The sequence below is a fragment of the Phaethon aethereus genome (genome assembly GCF_964289735.1).
Source record: "Phaethon aethereus genome assembly, chromosome: 19".
Lineage (NCBI taxonomy): Eukaryota > Metazoa > Chordata > Aves > Phaethontiformes > Phaethontidae > Phaethon > Phaethon aethereus.
In genome coordinates, this window is record NC_138595.1 from 10,491,650 (window position 1) to 10,513,141 (window position 21,492).

The 21,492-nt window shown below is 42.7% G+C and overlaps 1 protein-coding gene across 2 annotated transcripts in view; it reads left to right on the plus strand.

Moving 5' to 3' along the window:
* AUTS2 (activator of transcription and developmental regulator AUTS2) overlaps positions 1 to 21,492 on the plus strand; it is a 795,462-nt gene that overhangs the window by 199,394 nt on the left and 574,576 nt on the right. For both annotated transcript variants that reach the window (XM_082008612.1, XM_082008613.1), the window contains exon 2: positions 13,339 to 13,548. In XM_082008612.1, the coding sequence (XP_081864738.1) occupies positions 13,339 to 13,548 (210 nt within the window). The remainder of the gene's footprint in view (positions 1 to 13,338; positions 13,549 to 21,492) is intronic.

Here is a 21,492-nt window from a genome sequence, read left to right on the forward strand (position 1 = left end):
CTGCTGCATGGAAGGGCTAAAGGCCCAAATTCACAGAGCCATTTTATTTCCTTTGGAAAACCAGTCAATGGGAATTAAATAGTTTTAGGCCCCTGAATACCCTCTTTGTGGACTGGGGCTTAGCTTACTGCTGCAGGTCACACAGCGAGTCAGTAGAAGATCAGGAATTTCAACATATGTCTCCATTACCCACATTAATAACTTACCATTTCAGACTGGCCAGCTCTAATCCTGTGCCTGGGCAGGGTACAAGTTGTGATAAGATCAGACAGGAGAGATTTGGATACCAGCACCAACAAGCAGCTTAGAAAACAAATCTTTAATAGGAAAGGTTTCCTTCCAACTGGAGACTCATTGCTGCTTATGGTTCTAATTCTCTTCAACATATTCCGTAGCTCTCGAGGGATGCATTGCAGAGCTTTATCTGCGTTCTGCTCAAGGCAAGTTTTTACAGAGACACAGCAGTTCGGATGCTTTCCACAGAAGAGACGGTTACAAGTTCAGTCGAGACAGCCGGGTATATGATAAAGTGTGGTTTGAATGTAAGTATTGCTCAAGCAGTATGATTCACAGTTTTCGTAACTCCTCACAAGTTTGCTGGAGGCACTAGCAAAGCTCTTGACTTCAGACGTTCTGATTTGTAACCAGGTCCACTGACTGTGCATCCCTACCAAGTTAAATTTGTAGCTTCTAGGTGGCTATAAACAAGAAATATTGCAGAAATTGCTTTTCCAGCCACTGAATAACCCTGAATATTAGATGACACTTCAGTTTTAAAAGATCTATCCATAAAGTAGCTTAAAGTTGAATATTGGGAGAAGACATCATATTTTCAGCCATGGCACCAACAGTAAAGAAAGTTTTCTCTGGTGTATGAGACCCTAGCTTTGACAGGGTCTGTGCCCTGTAATAGAACTAAAGAAAGTAGTCATCTCTGGTTTTCCCTTTTATTTATTCACACCATCTTACCATCTTCTGTGCCTGTTTACCTGGAGACTCCGTATTCTAAATACAGGATGGAAGAGCTGTGTTTTCCCTCCTAGGAACTGATGAATATATGTGATGGTTTTTTGGATGATGCCACATAGATCTTGAAGCATCCACTGGCCTAAAGCTGAAACAAATGCTTTGCTGCAAGAATAAGATGCACTAGCAGAAGTGGAGAAATAAAAGACAGAAAACATGTGTGGCAGTTCTCCAGTGGGTCTGATTCTTTGCATTTGGTACAGTGGCTTATACCTTTGTAAAGTAACAGCAAAATAGTTCTGGTATTTATTTAATCTGTGTATGTAAATGAGGACTCTTGAGATAGGAGCAACTTGTATCTACTTTGTAAGTGGTGCGAAGGACAAGGCAATGATAAATCTTGCCTGTTATGCTAAGCTGTGCTTCTGAACTGCACAGAGGGGGATTTGCCAATGATCAGCACTGTACAAGAATGTAATCCCTCTGGTTTTTTGATCATCAAATTTATCTTCACTGTATCTGTTTCCTAGGGGAAGAATAAGCCAGCAAATGGAAAGGTTACATATTGCTCTATTTCTTAAACTTTTGTTCTTTACTATTTTTTTGAGCCTGAATGCTAGAAGGAGTTTTCTTTTGCAGATGGGAAACTGAGCTGTTGTTTCTTTTTTTGCCTCTGGTTGCACTACGGTTCTGATGCTTTTCCTAACGAAGAATATTACCAAGCTTGCCTTAAGTGATGCAGTCCTCTGGTCCTACCTGAGCTCTCCTTCTCTTTCTGTCTTTCCTTATTTTCTAATCACTGTTCTTTCATTTTAAAATCTGCCTTCATCAGTCTTTTGTGTGAGGTTGTATGCCACATGCCAAGAACACTGGTAGAGTTAAGTGCTTCCCAGAGAAGGAGAAAGAAAATCAAGAGGAATATGAGACAGTAGGAGCTTGGAATACAGAAAAGCTAGCGTGTTTGATTTCTCAACCCACAAGATCGAAAAGAGTTGTTTCAAAATAGATTTTTATTTTGAAAAGCTCAATAATTATAACCCATTATTATGTGGAGGTTTTTGGTTTGGTTAAAAAATCTGCAGGTTGGAGCACTTACTATCTGGCGTAATCCTGGAGCAGTTCTAGTTCTGTCCTTCTCCTTGCTTATTTCTGTGTTGTCTGTCCAAAGATTTAGGTTTGTCCTGCTTGCTCGCATGTGCAGAGTGATGCCTCCAGTTTCCCTGTCTGCTTGGAAGGCTTCATTTTCATTATACCGAAATAAATGAAGTGGATGTTTCCATCTCTCCCTCTCCTCTCCCTTTATAGTGCAGTTTCCTAGTTGCTTTTACCTATATTGTCTCAAGGTGGTTTCTCTGTCTTGACTCCTGGAGAGCAGATGTTCTGGTCTAGTCATCAGGCTAACATGGCAGCAAAGCTAATCTCTTCTGTGGTGTCCCAGCTCCGTTCCTTTCTGTGGCTGTGATGTTTTAGTGAACATCATGAGACCTTTAGAATACATTGGACTTCCCTGGTGCTGTACCATCTTTCCGCAAGACGAGGAATACAGAGGTGCTTCTGATCTGATTTACAAACCATAATACATTTTTTATGAATGCTGCATGCTGGGCTAATGAATGGTGCCAGTGTGAGAGCCTGGAGGCTGAAGTCATCTGTTCAGCCCTAGTGCAGGAATAGCAGGGGTGAGAGACATCTACGCCCACTTCCATTTATTCTAACCCTACCAATAACGGGGGATACCCTTTAAATGGAAGATTTATTGTCCCACTAACTCCTTGGCCTCAGTCTGTGGCCGGCCAACAGAAGTGCCATTTGAATTATTCAGCGAACGCCGCACGTGTCTGGAGACTGGAGGAGCCCACAGTCAGCTTTGTGCTGACGGCGCCCCTGGAGGGAAATACGGTTTTATCGCAGAAGTCTCCTGGTAAAGTTGGCAGGACTGATGCTTTTGGGCATAAAATAAACAAGGGTAATAGGGGACATATTCGTTACTTAAAGCTAAGAAAGCAATGTAATTTGGCCCTAAGACGACATGTATTTTGGTCAGTATATGCAGATCTTGTGTAACTGCAGATACTAATATATAAAACTTCTCTTTTTGGGAGAAAGTTTGAAATTTTAAAAATTATTTCCATTCCAAATAAGAACAGAAAATGCAAATAAAAAAAAAACCCCTATGTGAAAGAAAAACAAATCCAGAAGTTTCAGTGTAGAACTTGAAGAGTTGCTCAATTATTTAGACAAACTGAAATGATTTGTGTTTCATATTACTCAGTGTGGTACTTGATAACTGTTCAGTTGAATTCTCTCCACCATGAAAATCCCATTTTCCAAGAAGAAAGATTTTTGGCCCAGCTGTGAGACGAAGCTGACCCTTCAGCTCAGGTGCGGGCATCTGCGTGAAACATATAGACAGTCCCAGCCCGTGCCCGCAGTCGAATGCATTTCTGCATCAGATCAAGGCATTGCTGTGCATGGCTTGACTATATAGAATAACAGTGCTGTATACAAGTATGGGATGGCTACCGTAGATAGGCAACTAGTATGTTGTAGCACAGGGAACAAAACAAATTCACCTTTGTTTTAGGAGCTGGCTTAACGCTCCCCTCTCTCTGCCTAATTTACAATTGTAACTGAGCAGCGCGAGGGCAGTGAAGCCCTCTTTGTTGGCGTGAAGATTTAAAGCGAGCATCCCTAGGGACTCTTTTTCTCTCCACACCCCTTTTCTATTCCTTTTCAGTCCTCAAACAAAGAAAATAAACACTTCATGAGAATGTGGCTGTGCTGCTCATGGGGTACATGAAGCACGTTTATTTAAGGCCCAGCACTGTGAAATAAACCCAGGATCAGGGCTGCATACTGTGTGAGCAGGCTCGGGGAGGTAACTTACGTCTGGGATGGACTCTTGTTACCGGTAGCACGCCTGTTGCGTTAGAAGCACTCGGAGTCGTGCCCTGAATTCTGCCGGAGCTCGTGCTCATGGAGCGGTGTCGGGCCAGGAGGGCAGCCAGCGTGGGCAGGCGCAGCCCCGTTTGCTGTGAGATCTGCCCTGGGCGCTTTACCAACGAAAAAAGGTTGTAGGTGTTTGAGCGACAGCTACTTATTGAAGATGATCTGAAAAGTTTGAAAGACTGTACGTGGAGGAGTTGGAGAGAACGTGGCTGAGATGATGCCAGCAGAGGATGCAGATTCCCTGCTTGGGAGAAGCCAGTTCTTGCTGGTGTTTCAGACAGCATATACTCAAAAGTCACAGGTGTAATGAGGATAATTTAGTCAAATCTACAAGAAGGAGGTAACCTTGGACTTCGCTAGCAACTTGTATAAGATGTAGAAGAATCTCTAGACAGGACTTCTAGGTTGGCAGAAGCTAAGTGGAGTGAGAGCTTCAGGATCTTTTTTTTTTTTTTTTTTGGCAATGTACACAGGTTTCTGGCTAAACTAGTCTGAGCAGAATCAGCTGTGTGTACTTTGCCTTCTGCAAATCGGGGCAGCTTTAAGAAAAACATTTCAGTGGCTTTGTAATCTAAGCTGGCATTGCTCAGCGCTTTCTCAACACTAGCTGCAAGAGTAGGTTTTTTCCTAACTCTGGTTGCACAGACTCCAGTAATTTGGAAGACTCTTCTCCACAGCTCTTGCATGGTATGGTACGGTATTTTGAGTGACAAAATTGAGACGGGAGAGGGGAGGTTAAGGCTGAGAATACTACGTCATGTTTGAAAAAGATGTAATAAATGAATGGCAGTCAGTTGCTCTCATACTCATCTTCAGGTTTGACATCACTTGTTGCCAGCTTTGATTTCATAGGGCCTCTTCAGCTCAAGAGGTGGCATCGTAGTCTTAGATTTCAGCTAAACATTTATTTTGTGTAGCATCTGTAGGCTTAATGAATACTATGAAAAACGTTGTTTTTCATGTCACTGTCCATTTTGCTTTTCAGCTAAGTTACAGCTTAAGTTTACAGCTGTTTTATAGAACTGGGTGCCTTTGTTGAAATCTTGAGTAATGACATTCTGCTGTTGTCAAAGTCGGTGTGTGGGAGTAAGTTTTAATCTTTTGTACTCAAATACTCCAATAAAATTTCTTTGTAAACGTGCTTTTTATCATGTCAAGGTAAAAATTTGAGTGTATGCTCATATTCAGCAGTCTCAAAACAGATAAGAACAAGTTTAAGGATTTTGCTAAAATCTCATTGAATGCAGTGAGACTTAGACACACATGTACGTATAATTAAATGTGAGAAAGTTCTTCAGGTAAGGCACAGAAACAGTACGATGTAGTCTGTGTGAATAATCACAAAGGAACAACGCAGATCTCATTTGCAGTATCAAGTGTCATAAATTGAGAAATAGAGTTTCTGCATCCAAACACACAGTATGCTGAGGAAAGGCATGGTTGGTTGGCTGAACTTATGATCAGGGAAGGACATTTATTTGCTGAGAAAATGGTTCTTTTAGGTTACTTCCTCAGGTCTAGTGTGTTAGTAGAAGTCGGTGACAGTTTACTTGTGCTGCAGAGTGACTGCTGTCCCACTACATCAATAAACAGTGTAAAATCTAAGTAGAAAAGAGTCAACAGCCATATATTCTTTAAGTAATGCCAGGTAGAACACAATTTAAAGTGTATAACCATGGCGGAGCTGAGGAGTGGTGTGTGTACGGGATCCCTTGTTGCCATTTGCCGGATGTGTGTATGTAGCCGGCGACTATGCATTTAAGTTCCTCCAGGTTTGTTGGTTGTATGCTTGTTTTTTTATTTGGCCCCTGTGTTTTTATGAGTTGTGATGCTGCTGTTAATGATGTAATGGCCTACTTTATTTCTTGAAGATCCTGAAGTCTTTGACTTACTCTGGAATTGGAGACTTTTCTCTTGTTGAGCCCCTTTCCCACCTGTTACTGGAGCTGGAAGGCGCACGGTGAGGGAGAGGATTGCAGGAGGGTTTTCTCCTGCTGATATGAGTTGAATGTAATTAGAAACTAGTTTTCTTCTGCCTCCGTCTCGTATTTCGTATGTGACATTGAAGGAGGACATTGCGCTATGTATTTTAGAAACAGTCCTTATAATATGTGGTGCTTACCAAAGCCTGATTTGAGGAGTGCTCAGTGCTCCCAGGAGCTGCTGGAATCAATGAAGGCTGTGCTTCATTAGCTAAAGTGCTCTGTAGAGCTAAGTTGCCTGAAAAAATCAAATCTTAGGTGCTTCCTAATGGGCACTTAAAATTAGCAGATGTTTTTGACCTGAACATGTCAGGACTGTTGTTGCCACCTATAAAATGGGAATAGTGAAATACCTTTGCAGGCCTAAACAGCTGTAAAATAGGTCACTGATATTTGCTGAGCATCTGATACTGCAGTGAGAAGCTGTATAGAAAAGCCCTTGAGGAAATTAATAATTGCGCATTTAGAGGAGGGTGTGAATGGAGTGCAAGTAAACAAATATTAGGACCACATGTTGGACAATGAGGAGAAAACAAAATTGTGAGTGGCTGCTCATTAGCTGAACACCTTCCATTCTGCACAGGGAAATAAGAGCATGCGATCGTGTAATTAAAGATTGTATCGTGACGCGTACATACAAGAGGGTTGAATTAAGGTGGTGGTTGCAACCTTAATCCTGGCCTTTCATAACTTCCAAGTCCTTGACTTTGTAACCTCAATAATGTTGCTTTAATGTTGTTTTTTTGTGTGTGATTTAAATCGGCAGCACCTGAAAAGGAACCTTCTGTTTATCAATGATATTGTTAACAAATGATTTTGGGATGAAAAATCAAAGCAATCTCTTTGCTACAGAAGCGCTTTTATAAAACGTATCTCAAGCAGACAGCAACTTGCTTTTCTATTGTTTTGCCTTCATCTGTAATCACCACATAGCGTCCTGCAGCCTGGTACAGCATTTCATCTTCATTCTGTTGCACAACCTTTTTTGCACAACACTGAACCACTTTGTTTTCAGATTCCAGAGAGATGCAGGAGGCAATGGATTGTAATTTTATGAAAACAAAGCAAACAAAACAAGATGAAACCTTTCCGCAGAGGTCTTGCGACTTGAAGAAATTGCTGGGATTAGTGGATGGGCTACTGCACGCGCTGCAGTTGACATCGTGGCTCTCTTCACCAGTCCCTTGTGTCCTAAAATACCATAATTTCTACGTTTTGAGAATCCTTTTCTCTTTTGCATTGCACTTTACACCTGCCTTCCTTTCTCGCTGGTGGTGTTTTAAGAGCGTTTGCAATTTTCCCCCCTAGATAAATGCTTTTGAGGAACTAATTGGGCATTCAGAAGAATAGACAGTGTGTGTGACTATCTTATCTGGAGGGAAATGCATGGCTATTATAAACATCTTGGTTTATTTTCTCATTTTGAAAGATTGCAGGGGCTAGTCAGTGCATTGTTTTCAGACCTTTACATCTTGTTGTTACTGCCAGAACTAAAATAACGAATTATGAACTGTGAGAGAGAGGTATTGAAGTCTTGGGGCATTTTCATCCATCATCTATAAAAATTCATCCCAAATGTAACAGAAAACACATTGTGAGTCGATGAAGACTGTCAAGACGCGAAGGCAAATTTGGTACCCTCAGACTGGCACCGTTTCTTGATTCTGAGGGGGTTTTGGTTCGGTTTCCGCAGCTGTTTGGGCGTGGTGTTCTACCGGATTCCCAGCTAACGACACCCGCCGCGTGATGCTAAGAAGCTGCAGTATTTCTCTCAGCTGTACTAACTTTTGGAGCTAGTGAAAATGTATTTATTTCTTTCCCCCTTAATTGGCTGCTTCCTTCTGCAGTAGTGTTCGTGATCAGGTGTGAATTGCTTGTACCTTGAAATTGGATGGAAGGCTCCAGAAGTACCTTTCTTACATTTCTGTTTGACAAGGGTGCTTGGATGTCTGAATAATGGGAAGGGGCAAACTGGTAGATTCAAGCTTGCTTTTCTATTTGTCTTTTAAGTGGAACATTACATTGACATTTCAAGACTGTTTCATAATTTTGGCTTTTTAAAAGTGTCTTATTTCTTTATGCTTAATTTTATTGTTGGAGTCAAGGGTAAATTGTTAGGCTGTGATATAAAGCTGTTGTGGACTTTAGCAAGAACCTGAGGAGCAAATAATTGGAATATAGTTGTCTACTGATGCAGTTGTTACTTGGTTTTACTAGCCTCTTACTGTAATCTACTTTTGGTTTTGATAATCAGTTTTTAAAAGTTGCACTTTACTGGGGTCATGTTCAGTGCGAATTCAGAAAGTAAGTTCTTGCAAACGCTAGAATCGGAACAATAATCCACAAGGATGATTTGGAAAGATCAAGGCTTGCAGTCCATGAGCAGCGCCTGAAACTGTCATCCCAGAGCAGTGCCTGCAGCGCATCAGCCACGCAGCGCATTTATGGCGCTGCTTTTCATCGAGCGTTCCCATGGAAAAACCCTGTAGTAAGGGGTGGAAGTGCATTCCCGTTGTTTGCATGTAGTTTTTAAGCTGTTGTCAGAGGGAAGGTGGCTGGAGGAAGGGGCAGCAGTGGTGGCCTGGCTCTCACGTGAGATTCACGGGGGTGAAGTGTGTCCCCACAAAGTGGTGTGAATCACTGCTTGGCTGCCACTGAGGATCTGATTTATAATTAATGAGCTGTCATTTACATAGCAAGAAGATGGACTCTCCTGAAATAAACCAGGCCTAGCTCCCTGAAAGCTTCATGCTTGGTGAGAATGCAGTGTGTCCTTCAAGCCTCCTACCTCGAGAAAACATCTGATGTACCCGTGGAGGCTGCTTGTCCTCCCCTCACCAAATGCAGGGCTTGAATTGAAATTGTGAACGTTAATTGGAGCCGAGTTGATTGCAGTGCCGCCCCATCAGGCTTCAGCAGCCCTCCTGCTCGCTGACGTCGCGGCGGGAGTCTGTTCAGCATGGGCGGCTCTTCTCCGCTGTGGCACGTACGGTGGTATCAGGTTGATTAATGTGCCCAATAGAAATAAAACAAATGGAAATTTTTTTTAGATTATACAGTACACTCATAAATATTAATGCACTTTTGTATTGAATTGCATGTAATTACATATTTATACATTTAAGTCACCTTCCCGATACACTTAAGGCACTTTACTGATGAAAGATATCTCTGAGTAAGATGGTTTTAAACCATGCCTAATATGTTTGTAGGATTTATTTAATAATGTGTGGGCTTGTATGCTGGCAGGAGAGGAGAAAGAACCTCCATTAAAGTCTGAATATGTTGTTCACCGCGTCTGCTACTTAGTTTGAATCGACTCCATGGGTAGCTGCTGAAAAATACGTCTCGACATGAAATATTACTACATCTCCTTATCTATGTAGATAAGGTCTGTGCAGTCCTGTCACCTTAGAGTAATTACAGCTTATTACTCTAATCATGATGATGCCTGAAGTCTGTAATTAAGATTGTGCTGGCTAATGTACCAGCACGCGGCGTGGTACAGCTATTGTCCTATCTAAACAACAGAAAGATAAAAATTGGATGAGGGAGAAAGGGCAGAAAGTGGGGAAGTGATTTATGCAGGCCCACGGTTCCCAGCCAAGCGCTGCCTCCGCCGAGCCCGACGGCTTCCAACAGGGCAGAATCCGTGCGCGTCCTCCGCAGCCTCGTGTGCGCTGCTGTACCGACGGTGTGTCCTCAACACACCGAGCAGTTTGTACCCTCAGACGTGAGGATCGACACCCCCTGTGATCTCTGCTCGAGCTAGATTTAATGCATCCTGTCCACCTGTGTCTAAGCTTTTATCCTTTTAACAGGTCCTGTTGCAGTCCAGTCTGCAGGTGAAGAATTGAATGTATATTTCTATATATATAGATATTTTAAGGCCAAATTGTATATCTGTGGGAAGCAGTGAGAGGTTCTAGCATACGCTTCAGTAACACGGGGGTTTGACCCACAGCACTCTGATTGTCTCTGCAGCGGCGTCAGCTGGCGAAAAGCAGATGGCTGTTCTGGAGGAACATGGTTGTCTAAGTTTCATAGTAAGCCCAGCCACTAAACTGGATTTAAGGCCCACTTTCACAATTTGCAGAATTGCAAGCGATGTACATATGGGGCTCCCTTTCCTCTTTTTGGTCATGAGAAGAGAAGACGCCTTATTTTGGGAGATTTCTGCAAATTGTTCCTTCTGTCTTGGAGGATACGTTTTCATAGAGTTTGCAGAAGGCTTTGTGAGGCTGCTGACACTCATCTTTGCCGTAGGTATATATGCAGATTCTTTCATCCCAGTTCCGACATGAGATAAACTTTGCTTTATATGTATCTTGACAAGTCATGAAGCTTTACGCAATTGGCTAGAACACGGGCTTCTTATGGATGAGGTTGTCCCAGATACGCACGTAGTCATCTGCACAATTTGACCCATCTTAGATCCTCTTTAAAGCTAATGGGAGCTAGTAATTTCTTGATGGCAGTGCTAGCCCCATTAGATGTTTTATAAGTTTCTGGAAGCATGCCACTGTTTCATTTAGAAAATTTTTAGCTGCAACAATAAAAATAAAAAAATCCCACAGAAGCTATTTAGCCATTAGGAGATTTTTAATTTTTTTTCTAAAAAGTTTCCCTTTCTTCACTCTTCCAACCTTTCACATTTAGAATGAATCCTCTTAATAGCATTTCTATCTACAAATACGAGCTCTGTGTTTTAACAGAAGTCCTGAGTGGTATAATGTGCTATTCATAAAGCACTGGATTTTTTGATACTGATCGGAAAAAATAAAGATTTATGTTTACCATTAGCAGCGCAATGATAGTTATCTTAAGGCACAAATCTGTTCTATGATAAAATATCTCATTGTTTATTTCAATAGAGTGTATTGAACAAGTTGTAATTCTGGTGCTTTTCTGCAGTGTTGAAGGTGCTCTGTGGGGATCGCAGCGTTATTTGGCTTTGCAGTTCAGTTCACGAAGTGTAGCCGGACGGGGCCGAGTGCAGGAATCGCTGCGCGCGGCGCTCTGCGTTTCTTATCTGGGAGGTCAGCGTCTGTTTGTAGTTGCTGTAGTGGCTATTTTATGAAGCTATTGATGATGAGAGTTGGTGAAATAGCAACTGTAATATAACAGGACAACTGAGAATTCGTACATTTGTGGCATATATCTAAATCTAAAGCCTTTCTGGGAAAGGAGACAGAGGGTGTGCTCAGAAGAGTGATTATTGCTTTATTTTTCCTTGGGCTTGCTCTGTAGGATCTCTGAGCTTGTGTACAGTGCTTTTAACGTGCTTTGAGATCTACTTGCAATGACGATGTCAGTATGCTACTACTGACTTTTTTTTTTAATAGCTGGAGGAAACAGAGATGAGAGACATGACATTCTTAAAATACTGATCCTGCTTTATAGCAAAGGATGCTAAAGATTTTTTTCATGAGCTTGGATAAAGCTCCTGACTTTTCTGATATGAGTAACACTGTGTGAAGAAAAGCTTAGGGTATTTCCCATGGTGTATTAGGTGAAGAAAAGGTAGAAAAAGTGTCTTACAGCTTCTGTTCTGTACGCCCTTCTTTAACGCTTGTAAAATTATTCTTTTTACCAAATACGAAATTTGAATTTTGACTGTCTTCAGTTTAATTAATGTTCTCATTGGTTTTAGTTATGAATTTTGTGAAACTCTTGTGTTTTTAGACGGGCATTTAGGGAACATTCTTTAATTAAAGCCAAACTGATTTTTGCCTTTAGGCATGGGGTTTTTTTTGCATTAAAAGGTGGCATAGTTTGCATTATATTCTCCTGAATCTTTTTGTGACACAGGGACCAAGAGCCCAATTTCTTTCCTGCTGTCACTTATAATATTAAGTGACAATAAACAGAAGCATGAAGGCTTACAAGATCATATAGTACTCCATGGTAGGGCACAGAGAGCTTTTGGTCAAAGCAGGTAGGCATGTTAGTAGAGCATGCCTAAAGAATTATGCTGTTTAAGTAATATGCCTGTTCTGTGGAAATACTCTGCTCATGTACTGAGTTTTTGGAGTAGATGTGACTTAGCAAATTGTATGTATTAGATGCACAATATGCATTCTAGTTTACACCTTTCCAATGGCTTCTAATTCTTCTCTCCTAACAACCCTCCAGCCCCTTCTTCCTCTGCCTTTAATTCTGTTATTGGAGATTTTTTTCCCAAGTAACATTTATTTGAAACAAAAATGTGAATTCTGTGTGTCGCTTGTTATCAGTAAGAAAATACAGTAGCTGTGGGCTAAGCAACAAAACTCGTGTTTGTGTTACAAGACTTACGTAGTTTTTCTAGGCAAACATTAATTCCAGGGTTTAAAGAAGGGTCAGTAACAAAGTTTTCAAATACAAGCATCCCCCCACCTCCCTGAGATTTGGAAATCTTCTGCTTAGGTGTCCTGGTTTCAGCCCGGATAGAGCTGGTTTTCTGCACAGAAGCCAGTGTGAGACTGTGTTTTGGATTTGGGATGAGAAACTGTTGATAATGTGCTGATGTTTTGGGTTGTTGCTGAGCAGTCAAGGACAGTCCAGCTTCTCTGCTGCTGCCAGCGAGCAGGCTGGGGGTGCACGGGGAGCTGGGAGGGGACACAGCCAGGACAGCTGACCCAGGCTGGCCGAAGGGATATTCCCTACCGTACGACGTCATGCCCAGTACATAAACTGGAGTTGGCCGGGGGGCGGGAATTGCTGCTCAGGGACGGGCTGTCGATCGCCGGGTGGTGAGCAATTGCTGTATTGGGCATCACTTGTTCTTGTACATTCCTTTGTCGGTATTATTATTGTTGTTATCATTGTTGTTTCTTTCTCTTTTGCTGTTCTATTAAATTGTTTTTATCTCAACCCAGGAGGTTTTTTTCTAATTCTCTCCCCCGTCCCACTGGGGGAGGGGGAGTGAGCGAGCGGCTGCGTGGTGCTTAGTTGCCGGCTGGGGCTAAACCACGACGTTAGGTCAGGCTTGAGGGAAATGTCCACTGAAGTCTGTTGAGATTCATTGGCTTAAATTGGATTTAGGTCAGCTCTTGCCTTGTCCTGTCAAATACAAGAAATAATAAAAATAAGTGTGAAAAGCCAAGCCTTGTTTAAATCGAAGCCAGTTCTTAAATTTAAACATTGTAAACATGTGCTTCTAAATGCATGCTTACTTGATACACGAGATGTGTTTCAGAATTATGAGGTTGATGGTATGAAATCTAAAGGAGTATGTGTCTGCTTCTGTGCACACGCTTCATCTCACAGATGGTATTTCGCATTTGCCTATCTTTTGCTTAATCGGACACCAGTGAAGACTGCGTTCTCCTTTTCTGGTGATCGTAGCATTGCCTTGAGAATGCTTTGCTGGTCACCTAGAATCGCTGCTTAAAAAGATTGACCAAATCAGAGCCGTATCTTAACCGCTGTGTTTTTCTTCTCTTCCCTCCCTCTGCAGAAGGACGTAGCTCTGAAACCTCAGGAACGCGTGGAGAAGCGACAGAATCCTCTAGCCAAGAAGAAACGGGAAGCACTTACCAATGGCCTGTCATATCTTCCAAAAAAGAACAGACTTCACCACCACCAGTACAGCTCCGACCGAGAAAATGATCGTAATCTTTGTCAGCACCTTGGGAAAAGGAAGAAGATACCGAAGGGCCTCAGACAGGTGGGAGAGAAGTTACCTGTCAGGGGGAGGGAGGGCTTTGGCTGTTGGCACGTGGTATGTAGAAGTGGATTTCTTACTTTGTGGGATCACTTATTTTAACCCCTTCATAGTTATTTTATTCTTGGGCTCTCGGGTGCTGCTTGGTTCCATGTGCTGATACTAGAAGAGATTGAGTGGGAGAGCGAGCAGCGTATTGATGCTAGAGCTGAGTTGATTAATAAATGTGCAAAGGTTGGAAGTGCTTTCCATACGCTGGCTGTGAGACTGTCAGGGCAAACAAATGTGGTCTCTCTATGATGTTGTTAGGCCAACTTTGTGCTATAAATATGCCTTCTTGTCTTTAGACAGAAGCATAAGAACCCCGTGAACATCAAGGGCAAGGTGAGGTAATTGTGAGAGGGGCAGCTGTTAATCAAGACAAAGCTCTAAGACTGATTACGGTGCGAGGAGCTCATTTGTAGGATGGCAGTGGTATGGTTTGTGCTCTCTTGGGTAACTAATCGCCTACCCGTAAGAACGAACTTCTTGTCTTCCCAACACCGGTGTTCCGTTACTGCAGTGTGACAGGGACAAAAGTGATCAGATAGCATCCAGCGTTGCAAAGCTTGAGGCTGGAAATCTTGGACTCTTATTCAGGACTGTGCAGCGTTGTGTTTCTTGTTTTTAAAAAAGGAAGAAAGAGTGACAAGTGAGATTTCTTTGGTGAGCAGGATGCAGAAAAGAGTCATGTTTTGCTTTTTTTGAGAATATATCCCTTGTGTGTTTGTATATATAAAAGACCAAATTGGAGCTGGGTGTTTTAAGTGTAGCATGTGCCTGTATGTTCATTTGGCTCGTTGTCTGTGAAACTCAAGTCTAAAGTAATGGCAAAGAGGCCAGCTTTGACCTAAGTTTGAGTGATACTCGTGACTCTTCAACCAAAATTTATACGTTTAATGGAGATGGTTGATATTTGTTGAATGAGTCTTCATCCTTGTTTGGCGCAAACTAAACATGGCTTTGCAGAGAAACTTTTAGAAAATAGTGAGAATTCACTGCTGCTCGTTTTGTGAGATCAGGGAAATAGAAGGAATATTGCAAATGACAAGTATGTTGACTTGTATTCAATTTTGATATTCAGAGTTACAGAAACTGGTAAAAAAATATGTTTTTGTGATTATCTTTAAGCCTATACCATATATAGACATAAAATAAGAGATTATACAGTGCTTCAGCAAAACAAACAAATTGTAAAATGCCTGTTCTACACTACTGCACCCATTAAAGGTATTTCTTCTAATTTCATTTTCTTTGTATTTCAAAGGGAGGTGGGGAGACTCTTCAGGATAATTGATGCAATAGTTTTGTTAGAAGTACATATTGGAGGTTGCTGTGTTTCCTTGATGGTTTTGTGTGTTCACCTATGCGGTATTCACTCTGTTCCTTTTCAGTATGTCAAATGGTAAATGTACGTGCTTTGTGCAGTAGGAACTGGCCTTCGTAAAAGCTGACTTTTTGCACTGTTTGATTCCTCTGGCATAGCCTACTGTCACGTGAAACCTTTCTGCCTGGTACTTAAGCAGTGAAGGAATCAGCCTTGCTGCTGATGGAGGTTATTTGTGGGGTTATGTTTTTAAGAATAAATATACACTGGCTTGGAAGGTATTGAGTTGACAAATGTCATGGAAAATGGTTTTCCTTTTAGCTGATAAATCTGAGCACTCTGCTTAATTCCTGAGGGATAAGGCTGAGAGGAAATAAAATATCTTGCTCAATATAAATTTAATACATTTGGTAGGGGTATAGCTCCTTAGATAAGAACATTTTAGTCTCACGAACAGTTTAGGTGCTGACAAATCCAAGCAGATTTGGCACTTGGATGTGGAAAAAAGATGTCATGGAAAAGACTTTAAAACTTATTTGAATAGACATACCTACGACCTTTACATAGAGTATTTCTGGTAAGCGTTTTCTGTCTTCTCTCAAGACAAATGGCGAAGACCTCGGAAAAAGGAGGAGAATGCTAAGTTCTGAGGATGGTTTTCTCTGATCACATAAGGCTTTTCCTCCTAGAGTGACTCTTGGCTGCACACCTTGGGTTTGCTTCCCCACGTAGCTCCATCGCGCTGAATTCCTGGGCTTTCGATGGGAAGCAAAGCTGCTCGTCAGCCATCTTGGATGACAGTAGCCTGAGAACTGGGCCCACTGGTGTTTTGTCCTTGACAAGTAGGAAAGGTCAAAGCCCATCAGAGTTTAGTATTCTGGATATATATGATGTCCTCGCCCTGTTAGGGCTATATATTCTATATGTAAACAATGAATGTATCTTGCCTCAGTTGTCCCCTGAATTGTCACGGGTGAGTGACAATAGTTGGATGGCAGGATGCAATCCCCATGCTGTCCCTTGCATTCCCGTGCTGGCATAAAACCTTGGCTCCAGTCTGTCCCTGTTGGGAAAAGTTTTATGCCTGGAGATCTTGTCTGCTGTTTTACCAGTAGTTAAGAGTCCTGCCTGATATGCCTTTCTGTGAAATCTGTTACCTGCTGGAGGTAACTCTCACATGCAGGATTTATGGTATGAAGCTCCCTCGTCAAACAGATCTAGTTGAAGTCGGCTGTTGGAAGGACTGCTAATTAGTTTTCAGAGAAAATCCTTGCAGTATTCATGCAGGTATTTATCCAGCTATGCTGAAATGCCTACAGGTTTATTGAAATCCAGAAAATGTGAAACTGTAGGTTAATTAAGGCTCGTATCTTGCTAGCGAGAAGACTTTTGAACTCTGCTTTGTGAGCTTTTATAAATGTACTTATTAAATGCCTCAAGGAAATTTTAGTTGGCGTTAAGCAAACATAAGACTCATCAGGATATTTCTCTAACATTTTAAATTTAACTTCCTTTACGGTAATTGGTGATGGTGTGTTTTTATGTGTTTTCTATAAAAATCATTTGGAAATCTTAAAGTGAACACTTTTAAACAAGTAAAAGGGTGGCAAAAATTTTTGAGGTTTTTATTCCTCAAGGTTTGAGGAGGATGGGGCATACTAGGAAACACTGAGTTTTCATTGCAGAAGGAGAGTTGAGAGTATGTTGACAGTGAGAAGGAAGGATTATTTCTCTTTATTCAGTGGGTGTGTGTTTTGGAAAGAGCAGAAGACACTGACTTTTGCTACCTCTACCATTTCCTGCATTGTTTTCTTTCTCTGTGGGAGATTCATATGCCTTCTTGCAGAAAAGGGTCGTCTTTGTCATGTGCTTCTAAACCAGCAATCTCTCTGCCGGGCAAGTGGTATATTAGCTGCTTATGTATATGCAAGAGCCAGCTGCTGCTGGGCTCTCCTTTAACTGGCTGATTCCAAAGACACTTGCAGAATATCAAACCCCAATCCCAGATATTGTGTGAGTGCAAGGAAGGAGACAAACTGGTAATAAATAAGGGGCAGATAATGACTAAAGGGAAGAAAACTCGTGATGGAGACATTAATTAGGAGGTAAATTTTAAAGAGATAAAAGAAAAATGGGAAGAAAGCAAAAAAAGATACACTGCTGACTCTGGCAGTCATCGGCTGCAAGCATTATAAACAATTAGCTTTAACCTCATAGTCCATTACCTGAATAAATCAAAGGGGATGGAGGGAAGTATTGAAGCTTTTCCTTCTCAGAATTAAGTCCACGATCCCCTTGGCAGTCTTGCCCTGAATCTCTACATCTTAAATTTGAGACTGCTAAGGCTTCTGATGGCTGATCTGGATGGCCGCTGCTGTCCCCTCTCATCGTCGCTTACGAACATCACGTTGTTAATTGTGTTGCAGATTTACGTACAGCACGCTTGTCCTTTGGTGCAGAGGTGCTCGGGTGCTTCAGTGCAGCAAACCTCTGGTGCAGAGGGTGAAATAACCCTTGTGTGATCCGCATTTAGTCGTGCTTACAGTTGGGCTTGGCTTTTGCGCGCTCTTAGACAAGCCTATACATGACAGGTAATGAGAGCGGGGCAGGAGGTGGGTGTTAGCTGTATGGTTTGTGGTGACACTGGTCGGGGAGCAGAGCAGATGGGTTTGATTGTCACCGGCAGTGCGATTCCAGTGAGAGCTGACTGTGGTGACAAGCGATTTACAATGTGCTATTTACAGTTTGGGTTTGCAGTCTCTCAATGACATCTGAGCGCTCTTTAGCAACTGCTTTCATTACTGCTTTTCTAAGAGCTGTTAATTGAAAATGAAATTGTGGGTGGGCTTTGGGAGTGCAATAGCAGCTACAAGTATTGTACGCAACCATGGAGAACCGCTTAATTTCTTTGACTCCCAGCTTGTAGCTCTGTGCAGCAGTGAGGGGAAAAAACATATATATATTTGTGCAGCGTGAGGTTAGACACCTTAGAAATACTGTATACAACGTGCATACACCCATAATGAGTCATAAAGCTTGAATTTCCTTTTATATAGCTGCTGTGATTTGGGATTACTTCACTGGCAGCCAGCGGATTTCAGTGACTGTAAAGTTGCTGAAGATCAGGAAGGACCTGGGCCATGAAAACAGCTCAGGCAGCAGGACAAAAGAGGGGTTTGCAAGCCGTGCCGCCTGCGTTTGGCCTAGTTTTGCGCTGTTGGAGGTCTGGCTCTGTGTGACTGAAGTTTAAAAGAAACATTGACTCTTGACTTGTAGAGTGTGGGACAAACTTGCCCGCCTTAGGAGCAGTACCAGCTGGGAAGTGACACTGCCATGCGTGAATGGCCATGGAGATAACGTTTCTTTCCATTCTGTTTGTAAAGAGAGAGGTGGCTTTGGTTTTGTGGGGTTTTTTGTGGTGTGTTTTTTTTTTTTTTAATTATTATTTCAAAATACTAGCACTTTGAAATTACTAGGTTTGCTGTTTGTTTTGCAGCCTACACAGCATGGTTTGCTATATGCAAGTGTTGCGAAAAGGTTGAAGTAACCCAAAGCAAATGTCGCAAGCAGCAGGACTTCGCAGGGGGCACTGGTTTAATGAGACTTTGTCTGCTGTGTGTTGGCATTGTGGGCATTGTTTATTTTGATTTATTTGCCAATCCACCTTATTAACAGCATTTAGTTTGAAAAATAAGCTATGAAATGACAAAAAAAATCAGATTGCAGCACTGAAAGTATAGAAAGGGCCATACACGTGTAACTGTGCTTCAAGGTCGCGTACACAGCATAAGTGCATGTGGGAGAAGATGCTCGTGTGATAAAGGCAGGTGGGTAGGTCTGGGATTTGAGAAGCCTTTGTAGGATGGAAAAGGAGGAACACGTCTATGGGGAAGGGGTGAAGTGGTGGGGCTGTGCACAGGCCCAGGCTGGGCAGCGGGGCGTAAATGGGGGTAAATGTTACACAAGGGCGTGTGTATGGAGGGATGTGCCCAAAGAGGGGGCCCGTTGTGTGGGGTAACATCGTCTGCGTCTGCTACTGTCCGGCTCGGCATTATCTAGTCTACCATCGTGCTCTCAAAGCGTTGAGTGCTTCGCGCTGGCCAGTCGGTAACTTCATCCTTGAAAGGGAACCGCGCGTTATTTTGCACACGTGCACGGAATGTGGATTTCCGTATGCGTGAGAGAACGCATGTCTAAAAGCTGGGCTGCTATTCAGTCGCCCCTCTTGTTTCCCCCTCAGAAACCACCACTGGTGACAAACAGCGCTTGAATTACAAGCGTTTTGTGATTCTCAACTGGTGTTTGCTCTTGATCAGAGGCCACAGAAATCTCCAGCTGCACTTAGCCCACAGTCACCGTATCCAGTGCGTCATCTGTGAAGGCACCCAGCTGCTCGGAAGCGTCCGAACAGCTTCTGGGCCCTGATAATATAGAATTGAGCTCAATGGGCACAGAAAAGATTGTTGTTCTCTATAGAAAGGCCTGAAAAATGACGTGTTGCTTCGTGCGCCTGTTGTTCTGCACTGCACGTCCCCCCCCAGGTTTAATGAAGTTCCTGAATAGGCCCTTTGGATTGCTTGAAAACGCACACAAACCCAGGCACATGATGTGAAATCCAGAGCCCTTCACGAGACGCGCTGCGCGCTGGGACGTGGTGGACGTTTTCGGGGCGAGGAGCTGAGCTCCGCAGCGCGCCAAAGCAAACACCTGCATTCATTGATCAGCCGCTGGTAGAAGCTGCCGCTTCACCGAAGATTTGCCTGCAGTGACGTGTCAGAGGCACTTCCCCCCCTTATAATCACCAGTTTCACCTGCAATTTTTCAATAAGCTATTGAATTATACCTCTCTGAATGATACACTGCAAATCCAGCGGGTCCTAATTGCTAATGATGGTTCTGAAAGACTTTCATTTGACTGTAATTAGGTTTGCAAGCAATCAGCTGCCCTTATCAGAATTGAAAACACATATAATGGAAAATACGGGCTGGCGGGAATGTAGCGCTTTCTTAAAAGGGGGAGGGAAGAGGAAGATGTTTTATTAGCAGAAGCTGTGACATATTTTAACACCTTGAAAACATCATGTGTGAAATTAATTCTGTTCAGTATTACACCATCTGGCAGTGTTATTGTTCTGTACGTATTGCCATGTAGAGTGTGCTTTTTTCATCTAGGTAAGAGCCTGCGTTTGAAATAGTAATCATGAGTCAAACTGATTACTGAGGATGTTATCCCTGCAAGATGGGTTAAAAATACGTACTGGGAAATCCCGTGGGCTCAAAATGGCTTCTCCATGGTGAGCTGTGCTTGCAGGGCTGATGAAACTGGAAGAAGAGGGCCTTGCTCGCACCATGGCCCTCCCCTGTGAACGAGCGCATGTGCTCAGGGGTCAGAGAAACTCCATCCAGGTGTCGTTTATTGAAGCTGAAGTAGAAAATGCCTGTATCTTAAGACTCAGTACCGTGATAATTGTTTAATAATACACTACTATTTTGATCCTGTCTGCCTGCTCTTGCATTAAACACCCAGCCGGGAGCCTCTTGTGAGAGCTAACAGGCGTTAGCGGCTTGTGTCTTCAGGCCGCGGTGTAGGCACAGAGGGACCCTGGTTACGCTCTGGCGTTCGCCCCCTCTGGCTGCAGTGTTGGCTCTTTGGCAGGGCGGCCTGTCCTTTCACCAGGACTCCAGCCTGAGCGTCGATACCTGATACGGTGCCCGGCGTAGTTATCCTGATAGTGTTACTTCTAGATGGTAGAGCTTGTACAGCCGAGGAAGAGCATGGAAGCAGGAATAAGTGGTGGGATATTAATATCTCCCACGTTTCTCTGAAACCGATGGCGTGAGCTGGTTGCACTGGGATGCGGCAGACGAAGGGTTTCTCTGCTTCCTCTGCTTTCGCCTGCCATCGCTGCTGTGTTGCGGGTGATCAGGCTTGTAAGAAAATGAGCGATGTTGGCATGTTTTTATTTCTAATGCAAATGTTGCCACTGCTTTGCGATGCCCTGCTGCATCTCGCTTCGTCTTTCGGCTCCGGTTTATGCAGCTGTGAAACGGAGTTGCCGGAGGGATGTCAGCACCCTGTTACCGGCCGGAGAAGGTGCCCCGGGTTCTCCGCTCACCCACTCTGCCGCGCAGAACGGAACCCCCCAGCACATTCCACACTGAAAAAAGACCAGAAACAGTGGCTTTTGGGTTAACCTAATTATGTTAATCAATTAGATATCTTGAGAATAATATTAAAAAAAGATTTACTGTGCATGGTGCGGTTATTGTCTCCCAGGATTATCTTTTTTCTTTTAATGTTGGCACCCTACTTCAGTTAAAGACTTAGATGATTGTTAAAGGTGTTGTATTGGGAAGTGAAGCGTATTTAAATGTGCGATGCAACCAATTCTTGTCTTAAAGTTCCTAAGTATGTTACCTATAAGGAATTAAGCAAAAAGTTACTTTTGACTGAGGCTGCTTGGAGATAAATGAAGCTCTAGCTTAAGTGATACAAGACAGTATAATAACGTGACCATTTTGAATTAAAAAAAAAAAACAAAACCAACACTTCCAGCACTTTTTAAAGTGTTTTGGTTGGT